Raw genomic sequence first — 21,488 nt, 5'->3', positions numbered from 1 at the left:
CCGATTTTCTTTTCTTAGTACAATAAATATAGAATATGGAGAATTAAAGCTTTGACCACAAAAAAAATAAACACATGAGAAATAACGCTGATTTCAAATTAAGTACAAGTTGTAACAAAGAGAAACATCAGGATAAATGACAGGAGCATTGAGTATTAAAATATACAACGAAATAGATGGCTCAGCAAATCTTAATCAATAATCGATGAGTAAAGTAGAAATACCTTACCCAACTGATTTCCACGGCCCTGTAGCCATAGAAGATTGCAGACTGGTAGCATCACTCTCCAACGAAATAGATGGCTCCATTGGCATAGCTGAACCAGGATTCAGATCAGAGAATCTAAAACACCCAAGAAGTCGTTCAGGAAGCTCACATTTTGTTTTGCCTTCAATGAGAAACGCTACATCAGTTGTCATGGCTGTGAAGTAACCAAACACCAAATGAAACATGGCCTTCGCCACAATATTCGATCCAATGTCGATGTCAACTTCAAAAAAGTTGTCACCTACGATGTATTTACACGAAAGCATACGCCCGACCACGCATATCGCTTGCTCCCCAACAGCCTTTTTGACAATCCAAGGACCTTTTATAATATCAGCAATCATTTTAAGCCTCGAGTTTCTGAATTGGTCGTCACCTTTAAGGAACTGGTCGATCAAGGAGCCTTTGGTAATGGGCTCTGTGGATGCAAAGTAAGAGACAATGTTGTAATTCTCTTTGCTTGGAAGTTGTAGATTAAATGCCCAGATAAAAGGCCTTGGACCTGTAGGAAATGAATCCTTAATAGCCTTCTGAACACGACTGTTTGGATGGTTCAATATCTCTCCAATCTTTGCAGAACTCCTTATCCAGTCGAAACCGAGAGGTTTTAGAAGCGTTTCGCCACCAGGAACTTTCACCTTAGTTGAAAAATACTCTGGACCTCTCACCAGGAACTTGTCCCCATGGGGAGAACCCCAACAATTTGAATGGTCAGCATTTGCACCAAGAAATGGAACATTCCCTCCTGATTTCACTCTTTCAATCCATTCAAGCTCATCTTCACCAACATTTGCCATAAGTCATCCTACATACAGTAATATATAACTCAATTATCCAATTGGCGAAGTACAAAGATATCTAAGGAAAAGGGCAAGGAATTTATGTAAAAGAGAGAAGAATTCTCTATGATGAAAGACTACTTACTGCAAGTAGAACGATTACTGAAGTAACAATATATGTGCGCAAATTCTGAACAACATTAATCCAACAGCCACCACATAATCTACAAAAACTTGGGAGTCTCTCTAAGTACCACTCATTCTATGCTTCTAGTCTGATATGCAGAGATAACATCGTGCATTTTGAGTAAAGGGAATTAGAAAAATATTGAGAATTTAATAGGAGGAACATTCATGGTTGTAACGGAAGTGGAAGCAAGATCGATCGCACTCACACACCCTCAAATAGAAATTAAACAACGAGACACAAAAAATTACGTGATTCGGAGAGAAGAAATTATCCAACATCCACGGGTAGCAACCAATCTCAATAATCAAAGTGTTTACAAAGTGTATATCTCACACTCTCACACTTTCACAATCTCACACTACAAAGTCTTTCAACAAAATTTCTCTCAAATGTCACCCAACAAATACAAAAATGTCAATTAAACTCAATGCTTCTCAACCCACCTAGAAAACCCTTTATATAGACATAGAAGCATTAATTTCATACATGAATCAACACGATTCATGTATCAAAATGGAAGATCAACCAAAAGGGTTATGAACCAAAAAAATGAGAGTTATGAACCAATAAATGTCAATATGTGCATCCCCAAGTCAACTTTCAATCACCAATAGCTTTACATTAAGTGAAAATTTTGACCAAATATGAAAAAGAACAGAGTTAAAAGTGGAATATTAAACAACAATTTCTGTTTCATGTATTCAAGTAGTTCATAGTCCCATTACTTCTAGGCCAATTCAGCTGATAATCACGCAATTTTCCTCTAATTACCACTCGACTATGAACATGACAATGAACTCAATCATAACAAGGAGTCCAAATTCACAGAACATGGAAAGGTATCATCAATCCAAAACTCCAACTACTACAAACCAAACAACTCAATAACCACAATTTCATCTCTCGACAGTCAAGCGCACGATAATTTCGCAAAACTAAACTTGCAAGAGCACAGTTCCAATCTCAGATGAATAGTAAACAAAATTGGTAAACAAAAGCTTCAATAATTTACAAGAAACCGAAGCAAATCCATACCAACGACTTGCGAGAACGCAATCGAAGAAACTGGAGAAAGCAACCTCAACCGCAAGCTGCAGAGCAGAGATTCCAGCAATGACAACGCACTAAAAACCCTAACCAGAGAAAGAGAAGGAACAGAGCCACGTAATCTTGGAAGAAATTTCAACTTCGACCATCTACCTTAGTAAGAACAATCTTCTAAAAATTTCCACATGTTGTTTTCATTGAAACGCTTGGAGATTGAAGAAGTAGAGCAAGCGAGTTGTTTGTTTCTCCACTTTCAGAGCGTTGAGAAAATTCGTGATTTAGGTGGAGCTTGGTTGCTTTAGAACAAAGAAAAGCATCTGCAGCACCGTTGCGGCCATTGAAGGAAGGAAGGAAGGAAGGCTCCGGAAAAGACGAAAACTCAAAGGTCAAGCATTAATGGCGATCAATAAAGAACCATTGCTACTTTCTACATAAATTCAATGAGAGATGGTCTCTTACTATTGGCTGTTGATAAATTGAATGAAGATTTTATTGAAAGGATTCCCAACTCTTAGTGTATTTAATTTCCGTGGACACGTAGGTATTTCTTTATTTCCACGTCATTTTTACTCTTAGCGTATTTAATTTCGGTGGACACGTAGGTATTTCTTTATTTCCACGTCATTTTTACTCTTAGTGTATTTAATTTCCGTGGACAATAGAGGAATAGTCCTAAGTTCACTAATTAACGACAGAATGTGAGACCTGCTTGAAAAAGTAACTTCCAAAGTTTCTATCGGTCTCAGTGAATCACTCGAACATTGATACATTTTTGGTACTTACGAACTAGATGTAACGACCCAGATCCACCAATAGCCAATATTGTTCTCTTTGGACTTTCTGTCTCGGGCTTCCCCTCAAGAAACACATTTGCTAGGGGAAGGTTTCCACTCCCTTATAAATGGTGGTTTGTTCTCCTCCCAACCAATGTGGGACATCAAAATTCATCCCTCTTTGGGGCCCAGCGTTCTCGCTGGCACTCGTTCCTTTATCCAATCGATTTGAGACCACCCCAAATCCACCCCCTTTAAGGCTAGCATCCTTACTGGCACACTGCCGTGGGACATCAGACTAGATAAGAGCGCATACTGGATAGATTAGAAAAATCTCTTAGACCAACCCGAAATTAAAAATTAGATTGACGAGTTTTTTTTTTTAATTACGTGTTAGTGTATACATTTGTCTCATTACGTTATTCCTAGCATCTCAATGCTAGTCCCGACAATTTTAAATATCTTAAATTTTTTTGGTATAAAAAGAATTAATAATACATAAAATTTTAAATCATTTTAAAATTAAATCAGCTTTATTAAAAGGATATTATAAGATTTATATTTAATACATTAAAGAAATTAAAAGGACAAAAAGTAATTAAAACTATAAGATAAATGCGTGAAATATAAAAGAAAATAAATATCTTTTTCTATTCTAAATTATAATATCCTAAGAGATTATAGTCGTAATATTTAAATTAAAATTTATTTTAAAACTCTTTTTAAGATTATTAAATTTTAATTTTTTTTATATTTTATTTTATTTGTGGAAATTTATTTAGGTTTGTAAATAAAAATTATACTGTAAATAAAAAAAAATGAAAATATAATTAAAAATAATATTAACCTTCCAAATTAAATTCAAATGGGTAAATATTAAAATTATTGGTGTAGTTCAATGTATTATGAAAAGAAGGAATTAATGGAAACGGAAATAAGCGTTTAATGGAAAGTTGTTGAGGTCACCAAGTGAGGTGATCCCATTTTTAGGGGTCAATTTCCACTCCTGCCTTGCATCACTCCAAAAATTTAGTCTAATCCCTTGGGTGGGTCCCAACCCAAAGATATTGGTCCGTTCGGTAATGTAGTTATGATAGTAAGAACCTCGTTATCACTTGATTTATATTTGTGACCCGTTTTCGGTTAGAAATCACGGATCCCCACCATCTGTTAGAAATGTATTTCTAGTCAATCCTCAATAAACCTCCCTTTGAACAAAATACACTATAAGGCTCGATTCAATTCTCGGGAGTTCTCGAACAAACTACATCATTTGTTCGAGACTTAACTCGCTTTTGACTACACCTTCGAGGCTCATAACTCTTTGTTCGATATTTGAGGTCTCTAATGTCATGGTTAAGTTTAGGACATGACTTTGAGCATAAGCTCTCATGTCTTTATTTGGACTTCTTCAAAATGCCTCATACCAATGAAGATGTATTTGCTACTTATAAACTCAAGATCATTTCCTAAATTAGCTAATATATAGTCCTCAACAGCATCCATGTATCTATTTTGGTACTCGATAGAGTCTAACTCTACTACCACACATAATAACCTAGTCCGAATACTCAGATTTAGGATTTATCACTTCACGATCAAATATACCAAGAATATCACTACTCATAAATACATGTCGTAACTTGCAAAATCTACAATACATCCATCGTCACGTGCACCATTGCACGTTAGATTACAAGGAATTTGAATTCTTCGACTTCGAACTGAATACTCAACTTCAACCCCCCCCCCCCCCCCCCCCCCCCCNCCCCCATTTCTCTGTTTCCCTCTTTTCTTTTCGCCCGTTTATGTATATTAGTTCTTACGATTATAAATATTAAAATTTCATTTTTTTTTATTCATAAAATCCTTCTAAATAGTCCTTCATTATTTTTTTAGGGTTCTTATTTAACTATCGAGACGAATATTATAAAGAGTATTCACTAAATTGACATAACTATAAGGACTATTTGGTCCGCTAAATTTAACGTAACTTGTGTGATTGAGATAAATAATATTTTTAAAAAAAAATTAACAAATTTATCCAAACTTATTGGGAAGATTTTATTTATTCGAATTTAATCCACTTTAAATACCGAATCAGTTAGCTAGATTACATTAAATAATTAAATAAAATGTTTTTTAAGAAAATAATTATCTTACCAAATAAAATGTTTTTTAAATTTCAAGAANAAAAAAAAAAAAAAAAAAAAAAAAAAAAAAAAAAAAAACATTTTTTTCCCTCTATATATCTCTCTTCCCTGGAGAAATTCAGACCGTTCTCTCGGTCCCCTGTTCTTTTTGTTTCCATTTAAGCCCCTCCCATGGCGCATACAACTTTGAAGCTCAATTCAATTCCCAACCACTTCACGTTTTCCGACACAATTCGCTCCAATTCTCACTCCTTCGGCCAAGTTTCGCTCCCGAAAAGATCCGATAATGTTTCTTCTTCTTCTTCTACCGCCGCCATGGTTCACAAGAACGCCGGTTTCACAAGCTTATGGCGTCAGATTCATGGGTGCAATAACTGGGAAGATCTCGTGGAACCTAATCTTCATCCACTTTTACGGCGGGAAGTTATCCGGTACGGCGAGTTTGTGGCGGCGTGTTATAAAGCCTTTGATCTTGATCCAAACTCCAAACGGTATTTAACTTGCAAATTTGGAAAGAAGAATTTGTTTAAGGAAGTAGGGTTGGAGAATTCCGGTTATGAAGTGTCCAAATACATCTATGCTACCCCTCCCTTCATCCATATTCCTCCCATCCAAAACTCCCCACCCGCTTGCGGACGGTGGATCGGCTACGTCGCCGTCTCCTCCGATTATATGAGTAAGAGACTCGGTCGACGAGACATTGTTATCACTTTCCGAGGTACCGTAACGATCCCTGAATGGATTGCGATTCTAACGAGCTCCCTCACACCTGCGCACCTCGACTGTTACAGTTATCGGCCCGATGTCAAGGTTTTCAATCCACCCAAAAGCTTAATTTTTTTTTATTAGGCATGACATATATTCTTTTTCGAGTCGTATCTGGTTTCTAGCGCTTTACTCCATCAAACCCAAAAGCTTAAATTTTTTTGTATTTAGTAATTACATGCCATATATTCTCACATTTTCCAGGTGGTATCTTGGTTTCCAACTCTTTATTCAATCCACCCAAAAACTTAAAATTTTTTTTGGTATTCAGTAATCGAGTCACATATATTCTTACATTTTCGAGGTCGTATCTGGGTTTCCGACGCCTTACTCAATCAACTGAAAAGCTAAATTCTTTTGAACTATTTAGTAACGAGTGACTTATATTCTTACATTTTCCTGGTCGTATTTTATCTGGATTTCTAACGTTTTACTCAATCAGTCCAAAAGCTTAAATTTTGTTGTATTTAGTAATTACATGCCATATATTCTCACATTTTCCAGGTGGTATCTCGATTTCCAACGCTTTATTCAATCCACCCAAAAACTTCAATTTTTTTTTGGTATTCAGTAATCGAGTCACATATATTCTAACATTTTCGAGTTCGTATCTGGGTTTCTAATACCTTACTCAATCAACCCAAAAGCTAAATTCTTTTGAACTATTTAGTAACCGAGTGACTTAGATTCTTACATTTTCCCGGTCGTATTGTATCTGGGTTTCTAACGCTTTACTCAATCAGTTCAAAAGCTTAAATTTTTTCCGTAACTATTTAGTATTCGAGTGACTTATATTCTTACATTTTCCAGGTATTTGGGTTTCCAACACTTTACTCAATTAGTCCAAAAGCTTAAATTTTTTTGTAACTCTTTAGTAATCGAGTGACATATATTCTTAAATTTTCTAGGTCGTATCTGGGTTTCTAACGCTCTACACATGCGAGGAAAAGTGCACGAAATTCGGGCTCGAGAGCTGCCGGGAGCAGCTGCTCTCGGAAGTGTCGAGGCTATTAAACAAGTACAAGAATGAAGAGGTGAGTATAACCATGGCAGGGCATAGTATGGGAAGTGCATTAGGCGTTCTTCTAGCATATGACATAGCTGAGCTAGGATTGAACAAGAGAACAAACAAAGAAGCTGTTCCAATTTCAGTGTTTTCCTTTGGAGGTCCAAAAGTTGGGAATTTAAGCTTCAAAGAAAGATGCGAAGAATTGGGAGTAAAAGTTTTGAGAATCGTGAACGTGAACGACCCGATCACAAAGATGCCAGGCGTTTTGTTCAATAGTTATAAACACGTTGGAGTTGAATTGGTTCTTGAGTTCTTCAACATGCAAAACCCTTCTTGGGTTCATGATTTGGAGACTTATATTAGCTTGTTAAGATACCCGAAAGATGACGACGATAGCGACAACAGCGACGGCGACGACGACGGCTATGACGATAGGAGACGAAAAATTATCATTGTAATCAACAAAGCTATGGAGTTTTTGTGTAGCAATGCTCAGAACTTGAACATGTTTCAATGGAGAAATCCACAGAATTGGTTGAGTCAATCACAAAATTAGGTATATAATAATCAAAACTTGTGAAACACTTTCCGGTATATTATAAATAAATAAATGAATATTTATGTTCTTTACGTATTCTAAAACACTTTACTAGAGAGAGATTTCCACACCCTACTTCGTTCCCCTTATCAACAGAGGTGGGATCTCATATGATTATTTCCCGTTTAAGTTTGGAGTTCCTATGATCGAGCCACTTAAAAGAGGTGGGTCTTATACATCTAGATAGAATCCTATCGTTATTTCAGTGCGTTATTTAATTATAAACTATTTTTATATTAAAGAAAAACACGTTTGAATAAAATTAAAAAAAAAAAAAAAAAAAAATCTTTCTAACAACTTACCATGAATAATATGTATATTAATTTGAATTAAACCTTTCTTTTTTTCTTTTTTTCTTTGGATTTAATTAGTTTATACAATAAGAAAAGAAAAAAAAACCCATAAATGATATTTTATAATTACTTAAAAAATATTTTATATAAAATATATTTTAAATTTTTTAATATTAATGGTTGAATTAATAAAATTCTTTATTATTTTTTACCATAAAAATAAATAAATAAGAAAATAAAGAGAGAGAAACATAATATTCCCTTTCCCATGTATTTTGTCTTATGGGCTAAGTTTGTTGAATATTCTTCGTTCGGGAAAAACCTTCAATAAGTAGACGTTTTTTTGTCGTTATATTGTAGTTTTGTCCTACTCTCTCCTTACTTATCAATTACAAAGGTCAAACCTTTGACCAATTGACGTCTTTTTACACGGTGTGTCATCGAGTAATTAATCTCGGTACAGATGAATCTAAAGTTTTAGTATTGGATTATACTGATAATTCATAGTATTTGAAAACTAATTATAGGTTTACAGGCTGGTTAATAAGTATTTAAAATATCTTTCAACTTTTTAAAACGTGAAAACTTGTTTTTGAATAATAATATTCGTTGATCGAAAAATGTCAAATTGTTTTATCTCATAATATGATGTTGTATTTTAAAGAACGTGGGCTTATGTGTTGGAACGAGCTACATTTGATCTTGTGATTTTGTTTTTCGAGTTTTACTACAAATAATTTGAGTCCAACTCATCTACCTCTCAATACTAACACGAGCATTTGTGAGTATCATATTTCTTTTCGAACTTAGAATAACCATGGTTAACATTTACAGCCACGAAATTTCGGACAAAACGAAAAGTATTTGATTGGTCGTGTATTGTGTCGGCATATTTCTTGCCACCAAACATGTCAATGCCATAGCCGAGTTAATGCTTTGTTTGAATTTTATTTATTTATTTATTTTTTGAAGAAAAAACAAAAGAAAAAAAAAAGTTACTAAAAAATTTGAGCTAGCATGTACACGAATTTCAACTTTTAGATTGATCCTTACGTCTTTAAATATTTAAATATTAATTGTATATCAATAAACATTTTTATCAGGTCAATAATGTCGTATATTTTACCTGACCAATCGAATTGATAAATATGTTAGACGAACACTACTCTCCACAATGGTATGATATTGTCCACTTTGAGCATAAGCTCTTATCACTTTACTTTAGGCTTCTCAAAAGGCCTCCGATGGAGATAGTATTTCTTGATTATAAACCCATAATCATTCTCTAAATTAGCTGACGTGGAACTTTCATTCAACAAAATAATAATAAAAAATATATAAAATAAACGTAAATTATGAGAAACCATTGATTATGTATATATTTATGGTATCTGCTTTGTTTGGTTTGAGCTTTTAAGGTAAGTTTGAATAAAGCTGAGTTTGTTATGTTTTCATGTTCTTGTGAGAGGTACGATGTATCTCATATACCTACCTAGTTTGCTCATTAATTCATGCAAACCGTTCTGTAAACATGCCTGACACTTGTCTCTTAGATGGAATTAAGTTTGTGATAAGAGTATAATCTCTATTTTCGACTATATTTAGTTAACCGAGAGAAATCTGTTTCTGCTTCCTTCACTCTTTTCAATTTAAACAGGAATCTTTCATTCCATTAAGACATATACGAGATTAAACGGGCCTACGTTTTCGAGGTGTATGTGAGCATCAGAACTAGTCAAAGATTATATGGGCCCAACATCGTGGTCTGATACGTTCATCAGAGTTGGAAATAAGTTTTTGAAATTTACTAATAAAATGATTTTAATGGAAATTGAATAGCGAGTCAAAGACGGCATTATGGATAGCGATACCCATTCATTGAATCTTTAGCTAACCTTCAAACTCCCAATCAAATCCTCAATTAATTTTCAACCAAACACCACTTTTTTTTGTTTTTTTTTTTTTTTATCATATTGAAATCATATATCTACACGTCATAAATCATTTTCAAACTTTTTAATCTTACTTTGAAAATTTACGGGTTTTGTCCTTATACTATTAGTGAGTCATCTCCTAATTGAACGCATGTATCGAAGGTCACGTAAAACTTACAAAAAGTTCCGTAGTAATTATTTTATTACTGGGACAGTTTATGTCGAAGTTGTAAAAATTCACCGAATGGGGTAAAGCCCAACAAGACTTCCATATTGTACTACTACAACTTGGCGATCCATTAGTGAGTTAATTGGGTACCAGGGCTATTAGTGTAATTATAACACTCTTTTTATGGTATATGATTGGTTTGTTAATTATATATATATAGTGAAATTAAATTAAATAAATAGAGGAATCCAATGAAATAAATGCAAATACAAGAATCTTTAAAGATTCCCAATGAATAAAAAATGGATAAAATAAAAAAAATATATTTTTTTTTAAAATAAAGAAATGACATATAACCCTAAATATGTACGGACATTCGTGGGTTTGATCTTTGCAACTAGATTTACTCAAAATATCGAGCTTTTAAGCTCGAGATCTCAAATTTAAAAAAAATATATATATAAATAACTAAATTAATTAATAAACATTTAATATTTTTGTAATATTGTTTAAGAAATAAATTAATTAAATAAAATAAATATTAGATTTAATTTAAAAAAAAAAAAAAAAACTGAGGAACAAGTTGGGTGCGTTGTTGAAATCCGACTGACTACTGAGCGCACGCCATGTAAGACAACGCTTTAGCTATTTCCCACCATCCAAAATATCTAAATTTTAAAAATTAAAAATTAAATTAAATACGCAATTATATATATATATATATATATTCTTTTAATATGATTATTATTTAAGGGAATATTCTAATTTCTCCTTCAATATATTACAATATGTGTATGTATATTGTTAGTTTTTAAAAAATTAAATTTATAAACATAATATATGAATTTTAAAAATTAGATTTAAAATATCAAATAATTGTTTTCTGGGTTTCATCTTTTTTGAGAAAATATTTAAATTGTTTTTATAAGGAAATAAGGAAATTATTGAAATAATATTTATAGATTTAATTTTTATCGTTAATAAAGAAAATAGGAAATTTGTGGAGCATTGAAATATATATATTTTTTAATTTTTTGGACAAGTGGGGGTTAAAATATAGGAAAGAGAAAACGAATCAAAATTCATCCTTTTTCAGAGCCTCCGGCAGCTCAACTTGATCAAGCATGTGTTATCCACTCTTCTAAAATCATTTTTAATTGCTTCAAAATATTTTTAATTACATAAAAATTGGAATATAATTTTTATGAATATTAAAAATATATAATATTTATATTTTGAATGTTTAATATTTGAACTCAGCCTACAATAATTGAACAATAATTGAAGCCTTTATGTAAAAGGTTGAAAAAAAACATTAAACAGATTACGAAGAGAAAGAAGAGAGAGAGAAGGGTGGTAACATCAACGTCATGTAAGATTATCAAATCCCTTAGGCACTGCCTCAATAAGCAAAAGCATCTATTAAAATATTAATTTAATTTAATTTAAATATTTATAGGTATAAAGTAGTTTATTATTTCCTGTTATTTTTAATCGCTTTTCCCCCAATCTCAATCTCAATCTCAATCTCAATCTCAATCTCTTCCAATTTCATTTCATTTCATTTGTTCATACAGATCCCTCTCCCCAAATCCGCCATATGTACCAATCAACTTCCTCCTCTTCTTCCTCTCACAATTCCATGCCCTCCTCCCACGCCGGCGCAGGGGGCGGCGCCTCCGGTGGTGGAGGCCTCACTCGCTATGGTTCTGCACCTGGCTCTTTGCTGAATTCGGCCGTCGATTCTGTGATCGGGAAGCGCCATCCAGACTCCGATGCGTTTCTCCGTACGCCGCCGTCGTTCGGTGGTCACTCCTTCTCCTCCGCTGAGTCCTCCGTTGTGGAGTCCTCTCGGAAGGTTGTTCAATCGTCGTCTACTTCCAACGATCTGAAATCGTCGGCGGCAGCTGCCTTGCAACGGCCGTACGGACTCCACGATTTGGCGCTTGAGGATTTCTCTACGGCGAGAGATTTTAATGGCAATGGTGGCCAATCGTCTTCCTCTTCGCCGTTGGTTCGCCAGAGAAGCTCGCCGGCTGGATTTCTCGGCCATCTCTCCGTCGCTGAAGGAACCGGTAATCTCTCTCTCTCTCTCTCTCATTTAGTTTTTCCTTCGCCGGCGCGTGGTTTCACCGCTTTGTTCCCAAGAGGCCAATGGCCGTTGACTAGCTGGTCAAATTTACGAAAATATACCGCCGAGTTTTCAAAATGACCTAATTACCCTCTTCGATCGCATCAATAACCTTTAGTTTTTGTAAAACTAAATTTCTTAATTCTTAATTTTATGATTAATTAACAATATTTTTGGTGTATTTTTAAAAATAATAATAATAAAGCATTTTATTTAAATCCACGTCATAAGTCACGTGCAAGAGGTGTGAGTGATGTTTATTTGACTTTAATTTTTATTTATAAAAATCCCGATCTTGAGTTGGGTGGAAGCCGACATGTAGTTTTGGTTGGCTACTGTCGTAGTTGTTTTCAAGCATCTTCAATAATGGAATAAAAATGGAATCCACTACTCTTCTTAATAGGGAAATTATCCACTACTCCACTACCGTAAATTGAGTAACCACTGATACATGTTAGATGAACACGACTCTCCACAATGGTATGACATATTGTCTACTTTGAGCATAAGCTTTGATAGCTTTGTTTTGGGTTTCCTAGAAGGCTTTATACCAATGAAGAGAGTATTATTTGATTATAAATGCATGATCATTCTCTAAATTAGGCGACGTGGGACTTTCATCATCCAACAATACAAAAAATCGAAACTTTGGGTATAAATATAGTATTATTGCATGAAAAAAACAGGAGGGTTTTCATTGACAAGGGGAGGGGGAGGAGGAATTGGAAGGTTGAAGTCACAGCTGAGCTTCAGTGGTGGGCAGGATTCGGTGTCTCAAATGTCTTCCATGAGTGAGAGTGTCGTGGAGGGTAGCAGCTCCTATTCCTTTGCCCCCACAGCCTTTGCCATGGACTCTTGGGACACCTCCAACTCCATTGCCTTCGCTGCCCCTCATCATCCCAAAAGATCCAAGCTTCTGCACTCTGATGGAGACTTTTTCACCGGCCTCGACTCTCAGGTATACGCTCATTTTACGTTCTCTCGATAACGTAACTTAACGATACGAGATTCAAATTTTTGACCTCTTTTTTTACATTGTTTTAGTTTAGTCTGTCGCAAACAAGTTTTGAAATTGCAACCGTAGAGAGGTTGCTTCAAATCCCAGAAGACTCCGTGCCTTGTAAGATCCGAGCCAAACGTGGCTGTGCCACTCATCCTCGCAGCATCGCCGAAAGGGTCCGTTTAGATTTTTACGTGTTTGCATGTGTGACGTATTTTAACCTAATAAGTTAAATTTGTGCATAGGAGAGGAGAACTAGAATCAGTGGAAAATTGAAGAAACTTCAAGAACTTGTTCCGAACATGGATAAGGTACAATTCAAACTTTAAGGGTAAATTTCTGTAACGTCATTTCAACCTTTTAAGTTTATCTTATTCATATTTTATTACAGCAAACGAGCTATTCAGACATGTTGGACTTAGCAGTGCAGCACATCAAAGGCCTTCAAAATCAAATTCAGGTACTCTAATCATCTGTAAATCAGTTGAATTACATTCCCGATCATTTTTAGATTAAAATATATATTTTTATTTTTTTTCAGAAGCTTAACAAAGAAGTTAAGAATTGCACGTGTGGAAGCAAAGAATGCTCATAACATTTGGAATTGTAAGAGTTGGAAAATGAATGGTACCTAAGAATTTTACCATTTTTAAAAGAAAAAGCAAAAACAATAGTTTTTTTTTTTTTTTTTTTTTTTTTTTTTTTTTTTTTTTTTTTTTTTTTTTTTTTTTTGTACATATTTAATTCCCAAAATTTAGTGGAATAATAAGCTTAATTCTTCTTTTTCCATGTAAAATAATTGCAAATGGGTCCCTCCCTACAATTCTTTTTTGTTGCTTTGACTTTTTTCGAGTCGGGAAATCTATCTTTGACCGTCTTTTCGTTATTCGCATTCAAATCCTTGGTTGTCGATTTTTTAAAAATTCTGTTTATCTCAGACAATCGTTTTTAGTCAATGAAGATTCGTTGAAGCTAGAAATTTTGGATTTATATAAACCCGGGTGAACGGTAAGAGAACAACTTATTCTTCCTGGGACAGTTTGCTCTTGGCGGCTCAATTTCCTTTGAATTAATAAGGTTTTGACGAGAGAGGGTCAGGAGGTTATATTTCTAGGAGCGAACCATAGTAAGTCGAGAAAGACGGATACTACTAAAAAAGTCAAAGCTTTTTTTCCAGCTAAGAAAATTAAATAAAACTAAGCTTTTAAATTTTGTTTGGACGGAGTGACTCTATGGATGGTTGATTAAAAAATTAAAGAAAATAACAAAAAAAAATGTAATTAATATTAATGCAAAATAAAATGGAAGGAAAATTGGAAGGCATATAATAAAAGGGGCGTTCCCACTAGCACTACATGCGCAGGGTGTCTCTCTGACAGCTCTGTTTCTTCATCCTCCATTCCATTATTGCTCTGTCTCTCTCTCTCTCTCTCTCTCTCTTCTTTCTCTCTCTAAAAAGTTGCAGAGAAAGAGAAGTAGAGGCAGAATCGAAGGCTGAGCAATGTCGTCGTCTGATGATGAAGGCGGCGAGGAGTATCTCTTCAAGATCGTCATAATCGGAGATTCGGCTGTCGGGAAATCCAATTTGTTGTCTCGTTATGCCAGAAACGAATTCAATCTCCACTCCAAGGCCACAATCGGCGTCGAATTTCAGACGCAGGTTATGGATATCGACGGCAAAGAAGTTAAGGCTCAGATTTGGGATACTGCCGGCCAAGAGCGGTTCCGCGCCGTCACCTCTGCATACTATCGCGGCGCTGTCGGTGCGCTCATCGTTTATGATATCAGCCGCCGCTCCACTTTCGACAGTGTCGGTCGATGGCTAGACGAGCTCAAGAGTGAGTGCCTGCCTCAACTTTTTCCTCTCTATTCTTTTTGATCTTGGTCTTCTCTGGCTTTTAGGTTGAGATGTCTAGATCTGGACTCTTCTCTTTTTGGAATTTGGTTGTAGTGATTTGATTTTGTTCAATTACTTGAACTAACTTCATAGTATGAAATAGATAGCCATTCTTGATTCTTTGAAATAATTCAGATCTGATCCTATTTTCTCTGTAGAACTACTGGCGATTAAGTAATGAAATTCAGTAAGATTTTGCTTGTTCATTCCTTATTAGCACCAAATTTGATGCTTAATTCATCATTGTTTTCTTGTCATTATCAAGCTCGAGTTTCTCTCAAGTTTCAAATGATGAAATGTTTCGATAAATTACAAATCAAGTAAGAAAGAAAGAAAGAAAGAAAGTTCATAGCCTCATCTTGATGAATCTCATATCCTAGATATTAATGGAAGTGCAAGTACTTGATGAAGCTCATAGCCTCATCTTGTAGCTGAAACGAAGTTCGTTTAAATTCTACTTTGATCCTTGAAACGTTTACCACTTGCTCTATTTTGATCCTTGTACTTTTGAAATATTCGGGTTTGCTCCGTAAGCTCGTGCATTTGTTCGTTTTAGTCGTAATGTGAAACTTTGTTGGCAAATTTAGATACGAATTTGATGCAAATTTACATCCAAGGATCAACTTTGTCGGTTTTGTCACCATCCTCGGATACCATATTCGTTATCGCATATTGGGCGAGTTCATTTGGTTATGGTGTCTCTGGGTGGGACAGTCGTACAGAGCTATCTTGTTGATCCTATAACACAGCTTACAGACAAGATTTAGTTTCGAATTTGGGTGGACATATTGGCTTGGAAAATGATCAGTTTGATGTTGCGAGATCCCACGTCGATTGGACAAGAGAACGAACCCTTCTTTATAAGCTCGAAAAGGAAAACCCCAAAAAGGACAATATATGCTAGGGGTGGTCTTGGGCGTTATAGAAGTTATCATCAGCTGCACATGCTTGATTTCTCTGTTCAATTGTTTCTGTCTTAGAGTTGCTGTCTTTCACCCATTTGCTGGTGAATTAATGCCTATCTGATTGCTTTAAACTATGAGTTTTGATATCTTATTGAAATCGTTATGCAGCTCATTCCGAAACGACAGTGGCAAGGATGCTAGTCGGGAACAAATGTGACTTGGATAACATCAGGGACGTGAGTATTGAGGAAGGCACGAGTCTAGCAGAGGCCGAAGGGTTGTTCTTCATGGAAACGTCAGCTCTAGACTCGACAAATGTTAAAAGGGCATTCGAGATCGTGATCCGAGAAATATACAACAATGTCAGCAGGAAGGTCCTGAACTCGGATACCTACAAAGCAGAATTATCCGTTAACCGGGTGAGCCTCGTCAACAACGGTGGATCTAAGCAATCGGAGAGCTATTTGTCTTGCTGTCCAAGGTGATGTTCATCTCTTAAGCTCCGAGAGTTGAGTGATTTCTGGTTCTGTTGGTCTGGTGATTCAAATTGGTTGTTTTTCTGTTTGTTTCCTTTATAGTTTCTCTCCAGCCTCTTCCAATTCAATCTAAAGACCATTTGCCATATATAGAAATGAAATTATTTCTTTGAATTTAATTAAGACAAGAAACTCTTTTGTATTAATTATTATTTGAAGCAAATAGTAAGAACAGATACGAACACATATTCTTGGATGAATCATTATCAGTTGGATCTTCATTATTTGCTATACCACTCGATAAAATTGAACGTTATTGATCGTAACTCAGTTTTTTTTTTTTTGTTTTCAGAGCATATCTTGAATGATCCATCTAGGGTTTTCTTGTTTTTTTTTTCTTTTTCTCAATTAAGGTCTTAACGGGAGAAATGAAGAGTTGAATGATCTGTTTAGGGGGTTATTTTTTTCGGGTAAGATTTAAAAATCTCAACTTAAAAAAAAAAATGAAGGGTTGGAACGAATGTAAACACGTTGAATGGGGTAAAGAGAATGGAATCTAATTCGATTTCTAGCTTTGAAAATTTTGTGTTCCTATCATTTTCATTCCATTAATTTCCCAATTCCTTTCATTCAATCAATTATAACTCAAAAGGCCCCCCCAAAAAAAAAGGGAGAAGGAAAATTTTGGTTTCAAGTGAAACTTTGCCAAACTCATAGCTATTTCACTTTGAACGTGAGCTGTGATCATTTCAACTTTCTAGTTGATGGAACTCATCTCAATACTATAATTCTTTCGTTCATACCATGCTTCAAAAATGTACTCATTTTTCGGCTATAGAATTATAGTTTTTTAGAGTATATATCACCTTACAAATTATGATGGCTAAGAAATGTTTAAAAGAATTGAAAGTTACTATCGATATCAACAAGGTGCACCTTCCCTTTCGATTGTTTAATTATAATAGGAGGTCAACGATTAAGCTTGTTTTACTTGAAACAATTTTATGTTGGGTGATATCTATAGAATTTTTCTAAAATGCATGTGAATGAGGACAAAACATGCTAGAAAGATTCATGTTAGTAGGTGGAATTTGTCCTCACTTACGTTAGTTAATATGTGAGTAAAAACAAGACATGTTGGCTCTGATATCACTCTAATAGCCCAAGGCCACCTTAATAGATATTGCATGCTTTGACTTGTTACATATCGTCGCCATTTATACACATTTTGAAACCACGAGATTGATGATATTACGTAACAAACTAAAATGGGCAGCATCTACTAAACAGAACACCTATTTAGTAAAAAAATAGGTCATCAAATCTAATATAATGGCATGGAATGGGACACGAATGGGAGATATCCACCAGCGAGTTGACAAAATAGGGGATTTGGGTGAGAAAGGAGATTGAAAACTTGAAATCCTTTGCCCAAAATGCAAAATCTCTCACCCTCCTTCCCTTTTTCTACAAAGTGGTTTATAGTTGGAGGGTCACAAATGAAAATGATTGAGAAGAAATATATATATATATATATATATAAACCACATTACTTCCACCAACAACTTCAGAAAATAGGTTAAATTATAAATTTTATATTAAAAGAAACAACAAAAGAACAGAACAAAAACAAAATAAAATAAAATAATTAAAAACATAAAATTTAACCAAGATAAGCTGACCCCTGACCTTTTAGAACAATCAGCAACCACTTTTGGGGTCTTCTAGAAGCTTTCTTTCTTTTTCCTCACTGGGATCTCCAATGCTTTGCCATTTCAAACCCATTTTTGGCATAGTGGTAGTCCTCAATGGCTTGGTCAATTTCAGATTGGGAGTTCATCACAAATGGTCCATGTTGAACAATTGGTTCATTCAGTGGCTTCCCTGCTACAAGAATAAACCTCAATGGATTTGAAGATCTGTTCCATACACTCAGCCCATCTCCCGGTCCTAACACTAGGACATGGTGAGCCGCCACCCGGGACGAGTTCAACGACCCGAATACCCCTTCCCCGTCGATTATGTATACGAAAGAAGTCCATGTCTCTGGGATGCTTTGATGCACTTGAGCTTTTGGTTTCAATGTGAAGTCGAGGTACATCGTTGGCGTTTGAGTGTAGATTGGAGAATGGACTCCCATGGACTCTCCTGCTATAACGTTAACCTCGACACCGTCGTTCTCCGCTCTCGGAATGTCGTTGCTTAGAATCTCCTGATATTTTGGTTCCATCCTGTAACATTGTGTCAGTCCCATTGAATAATTTCTCGAACAAATACAAAAGAAGGGGAAGTGGTTACATTTTGTCATGTGCTGCAAGATTGATCCAAAGCTGCAATCCCTTTTGAGGACCTTCGCCAGCAGGCATTTCAGAATGGATAATACCTCTTCCTGCTGTCATCCACTGTACATCACCTGTTCTGATCGTACCCTTGTGGCCAGCAAAATCTTGATGAGTAATTCCTCCCTGAAAAATCCACAAATTAATTAACAAATTAATTAATTAATCAAATGAAATTTGTCCCCATTCTTTTTTTTTTCATCTCAGAACTAGAGATTTTACCTGTAACATGTAAGTCACTGTCTCAAAACCTGGGGGAGAAAACAAGAAAGGAAAAACAATTAATACAGAAATTGAGAAAATAAAAGACGTTTTCTAATATATGAGATGTCATATTCAATGTTAATCAAATTTGGTAAGTATGATTTTGAAAATATATTAAAATTAATCTTGCGTTTCTATACAGTTTCTAATGATCAAATCTATTTAGGAAACTTTTATCAAATCAGAACTATTTTTTTTAGATTTTATGAGGGAACATTAAATTTCAAAATCATCAGAATTACGTTTTAGATACCAAATTTGTAATGTAACCATTTTAAAATTATATTGATGAAGCACAACCACAAATTAAAAAGAAAATAAGTTGAATTAATTGACCAGTTCCGTTATTCGACAACGAAAATTCAATTCAAAGAAAGTAACCTCTGTGAGGATGATCGGGGAATCCAGCCGGCGGACTAACTGCAAGAAATCAAACAATAGCAGAAAAAAAAAAAGGACAGAATCAGTAAAAGGAGAAACAAACAAACAAACAAACAAACAAAAAAACGAATTCATCAATAACAAAGAAAAACAACACAATCAGATTGCGATTGCGATTACCGGAAAAATCATCGAGCATCAGAAATGGATCCAGATTCTTCAAATCGCTCCTGAAAAACAGAGACGAGAAATAAAATCAGCAGCGGAGAAGACGAAGAGGAACCGGTAATAAAATAAAAAAATAAAAAAAGAACGAAGAAAGAAGAAGGAAAGAGACCTTCCGATGCCTCGACGAACAACGGCGCCATCGCCTTCGTGCTGGAGTTTAGCGAGAACCTTCTTGACGACGGAGCGAGGTCTGTCAAAGGCGGGGGAAGAGTGATCGGAAGTGGACATGGTGGCGGAAATGGCGGTGGTGGGGATAATCGAGAATCTGGGGAACAGAATGGCGGGGAGTTTGAAAATGAGGGCAAGAGAAGATTTCATAAACAGAGTAGAAATTGCGATGAGAGGATTGGTGCTTCGGGATTTCCTTTATATATGAATTTGGGGGTTTTTGGGGTTCTGACCCACAGGCGACGCATAGGGATTGAAAGCGTGGGGAAATTAGGACGTGGGGACACAATTCTTTTTCTTTTCTTTTTTTATTTATTTCATTTTTAACCAATCATAAATTAAATTATGATGTCAACATTGAATCATGATGATGTCGCTTTTTTATTTTTTATTTTTTATTTTTTAATTCTAAATTCCCATCAAATTTAATTTTATTATCTACTTTTAAACATATTTTCAAATTCTAACCAAAATTAAATAAATAGAAACTCAAAAAGTGAAATTATAAAAAAAATAATAATAATAAAAAGAAGGATGACGTAAGGATGACGTCATGCTGGCAATTTAATTGTCAATTCACTCCGAATCTTCTTCTTCCTTTTCTTTTCTTAAATGGATATGATACGACATACCATATTCATATGAATTTTGCTTTTTAAAGACTTTCACTATCAAACTATATATTATGTATATTGAACTTTGTTATATACAATATTCAACGTCACGACTCATATTAAACAATTTATATCAAGTTCAAAACTGTAGCGTCTCATGCTTAGAATCAGACCTCGTTGCTTTCAATCTACCCGTTGTAGATATTGTCCGCTTTGGTCCATTATGTATCGAATATATGTTTTCTTCTCTAACCGATGTAGGATAGATATTGTCCGCTTTGGTCCATTATGTATCGAATATATGTTTTCTTCTCTAACCGATGTAGGATAGATATTGTCCGCTTTGGTCCATTATGTATCGAATATATGTTTTCTTCTCTAACCGATGTAGGATAGATATTGTCCGCTTTGGTCCATTATGTATCGAATATATGTTTTCTTCTCTAACCGATGTAGGATAGATATTGTCCGCTTTGGTCCATTATGTATCGAATATATGTTTTCCTCTCTAACCGATGTAGGATCTCACATTATTCTCATTTAAACGACGCATCTTTTCTTTACTCAGCATTACAATAATATCTTAACCTGTCAATAATATCTTAACCTGTCAATTATGGATAAATTAGTCATTAATACGACAGCTTATTCGTAAGTGTACATTACAAAATTTTAATAATGGATGTTAGACGACTCTCCACAATAGTATGATATTGTCCGAGCTTCCCAAAAGGCCTATCCCAATGGAGAGTGTATTCTTAGATTATAAACCCATGATCATTCCCTAAATTAACCGATGTGGGACTTTCATCATCCAACACCTCCCCTCGAACAAAGCACGCCTCCCCTATTCGAGGCTCGACTCCTTTGGAGTCTTAGTCATTTTTGACTGCCTTCGTACCTTCGAGGAGGTTCGACATTTAAGGATTTGCCAATCTAATGACACGGCTAAGTTTAGGGCATGGCTCTGATACCATGTTAGACGAACACGACTCTCCACAATAGTATGATATTGTCCACTTTGAGCATAAGCTCTCATGACTTTGCTTTGGGCTTCCCAAAAGGCCTCATCCCAATGGAGAGTGTATTCTTAGATTATAAACCCAT

General features: G+C 35.1%; 5 protein-coding genes across 9 annotated transcripts; 3 read left to right on the top strand and 2 right to left on the bottom strand.

Moving 5' to 3' along the window:
* Positions 1–50: 50 nt before the first annotated feature.
* LOC111470814 (protein ENHANCED DISEASE RESISTANCE 2-like) lies at positions 51–2,766 on the bottom strand. 3 transcript variants are annotated; one of them, XM_023116448.1, is made up of 3 exons: positions 2,273–2,766; positions 1,193–1,322; positions 51–1,073 (listed from the first exon to the last, which is right to left on the bottom strand). In XM_023116448.1, the coding sequence occupies exon 3, from the start codon at positions 1,063–1,065 to the stop codon at positions 226–228; it is 840 nt and encodes a 279-aa protein (XP_022972216.1). In that variant the 5' UTR covers positions 1,066–1,073; positions 1,193–1,322; positions 2,273–2,766; the 3' UTR covers positions 51–225. The 3 variants fall into 3 exon arrangements, with proteins under 3 accessions (XP_022972216.1, XP_022972217.1, XP_022972218.1); XM_023116449.1 differs by lacking the exon at positions 1,193–1,322 and having other exon boundaries at positions 2,273–2,328; positions 2,438–2,766; XM_023116450.1 differs by lacking the exon at positions 1,193–1,322 and having other exon boundaries at positions 2,284–2,328; positions 2,438–2,766.
* Positions 2,767–5,341: 2,575 nt separating this feature from the next.
* LOC111470810 (phospholipase A1-Ialpha2, chloroplastic-like) lies at positions 5,342–7,559 on the top strand. The gene is made up of 2 exons (XM_023116441.1): positions 5,342–6,020; positions 6,884–7,559. The coding sequence occupies exons 1-2, from the start codon at positions 5,382–5,384 to the stop codon at positions 7,538–7,540; spliced, it is 1,296 nt and encodes a 431-aa protein (XP_022972209.1). The 5' UTR covers positions 5,342–5,381; the 3' UTR covers positions 7,541–7,559.
* A 3,929-nt stretch (positions 7,560–11,488) lies between these two features.
* Positions 11,489–13,795, top strand: LOC111470812 (transcription factor bHLH128). Of its 2 annotated transcripts, XM_023116446.1 has the most exons (7): positions 11,489–12,053; positions 12,796–13,067; positions 13,154–13,285; positions 13,355–13,420; positions 13,501–13,569; positions 13,651–13,717; positions 13,763–13,795. In XM_023116446.1, exons 1-6 carry the CDS (start codon positions 11,579–11,581, stop codon positions 13,702–13,704), a joined length of 1,068 nt encoding a protein of 355 aa, XP_022972214.1. In that variant the 5' UTR covers positions 11,489–11,578; the 3' UTR covers positions 13,705–13,717; positions 13,763–13,795. The 2 variants fall into 2 exon arrangements, with proteins under 2 accessions (XP_022972214.1, XP_022972213.1); XM_023116445.1 differs by lacking the exon at positions 13,763–13,795 and having other exon boundaries at positions 13,651–13,721.
* Positions 13,796–14,457: 662 nt separating this feature from the next.
* Positions 14,458–16,647, top strand: LOC111470815 (ras-related protein RABA5d-like). Of its 2 annotated transcripts, XM_023116451.1 has the most exons (3): positions 14,463–14,947; positions 16,080–16,443; positions 16,488–16,647. In XM_023116451.1, the coding sequence occupies exons 1-2, from the start codon at positions 14,611–14,613 to the stop codon at positions 16,394–16,396; spliced, it is 654 nt and encodes a 217-aa protein (XP_022972219.1). In that variant the 5' UTR covers positions 14,463–14,610; the 3' UTR covers positions 16,397–16,443; positions 16,488–16,647. The 2 variants fall into 2 exon arrangements, with proteins under 2 accessions (XP_022972220.1, XP_022972219.1); XM_023116452.1 differs by having other exon boundaries at positions 14,458–14,947; positions 16,080–16,647.
* Positions 16,648–17,896: 1,249 nt separating this feature from the next.
* LOC111470813 (pirin-like protein) lies at positions 17,897–19,947 on the bottom strand. Its single transcript, XM_023116447.1, has 6 exons — positions 19,709–19,947; positions 19,552–19,601; positions 19,372–19,410; positions 18,949–18,977; positions 18,686–18,852; positions 17,897–18,618 (listed from the first exon to the last, which is right to left on the bottom strand). The coding sequence occupies exons 1-6, from the start codon at positions 19,915–19,917 to the stop codon at positions 18,135–18,137; spliced, it is 978 nt and encodes a 325-aa protein (XP_022972215.1). The 5' UTR covers positions 19,918–19,947; the 3' UTR covers positions 17,897–18,134.
* Between the last annotated feature and the right edge of the window lie 1,541 nt (positions 19,948–21,488).

Source organism: Cucurbita maxima, unplaced genomic scaffold (assembly GCF_002738345.1).
Source record: "Cucurbita maxima cultivar Rimu unplaced genomic scaffold, Cmax_1.0 Cma_Scf00047, whole genome shotgun sequence".
Classification (NCBI taxonomy): Eukaryota; Viridiplantae; Streptophyta; class Magnoliopsida; order Cucurbitales; family Cucurbitaceae; genus Cucurbita; species Cucurbita maxima.
The sequence above is the reverse complement of the archived record's forward strand: the minus strand, read 5'-3'. Positions and strand labels throughout refer to the sequence as shown.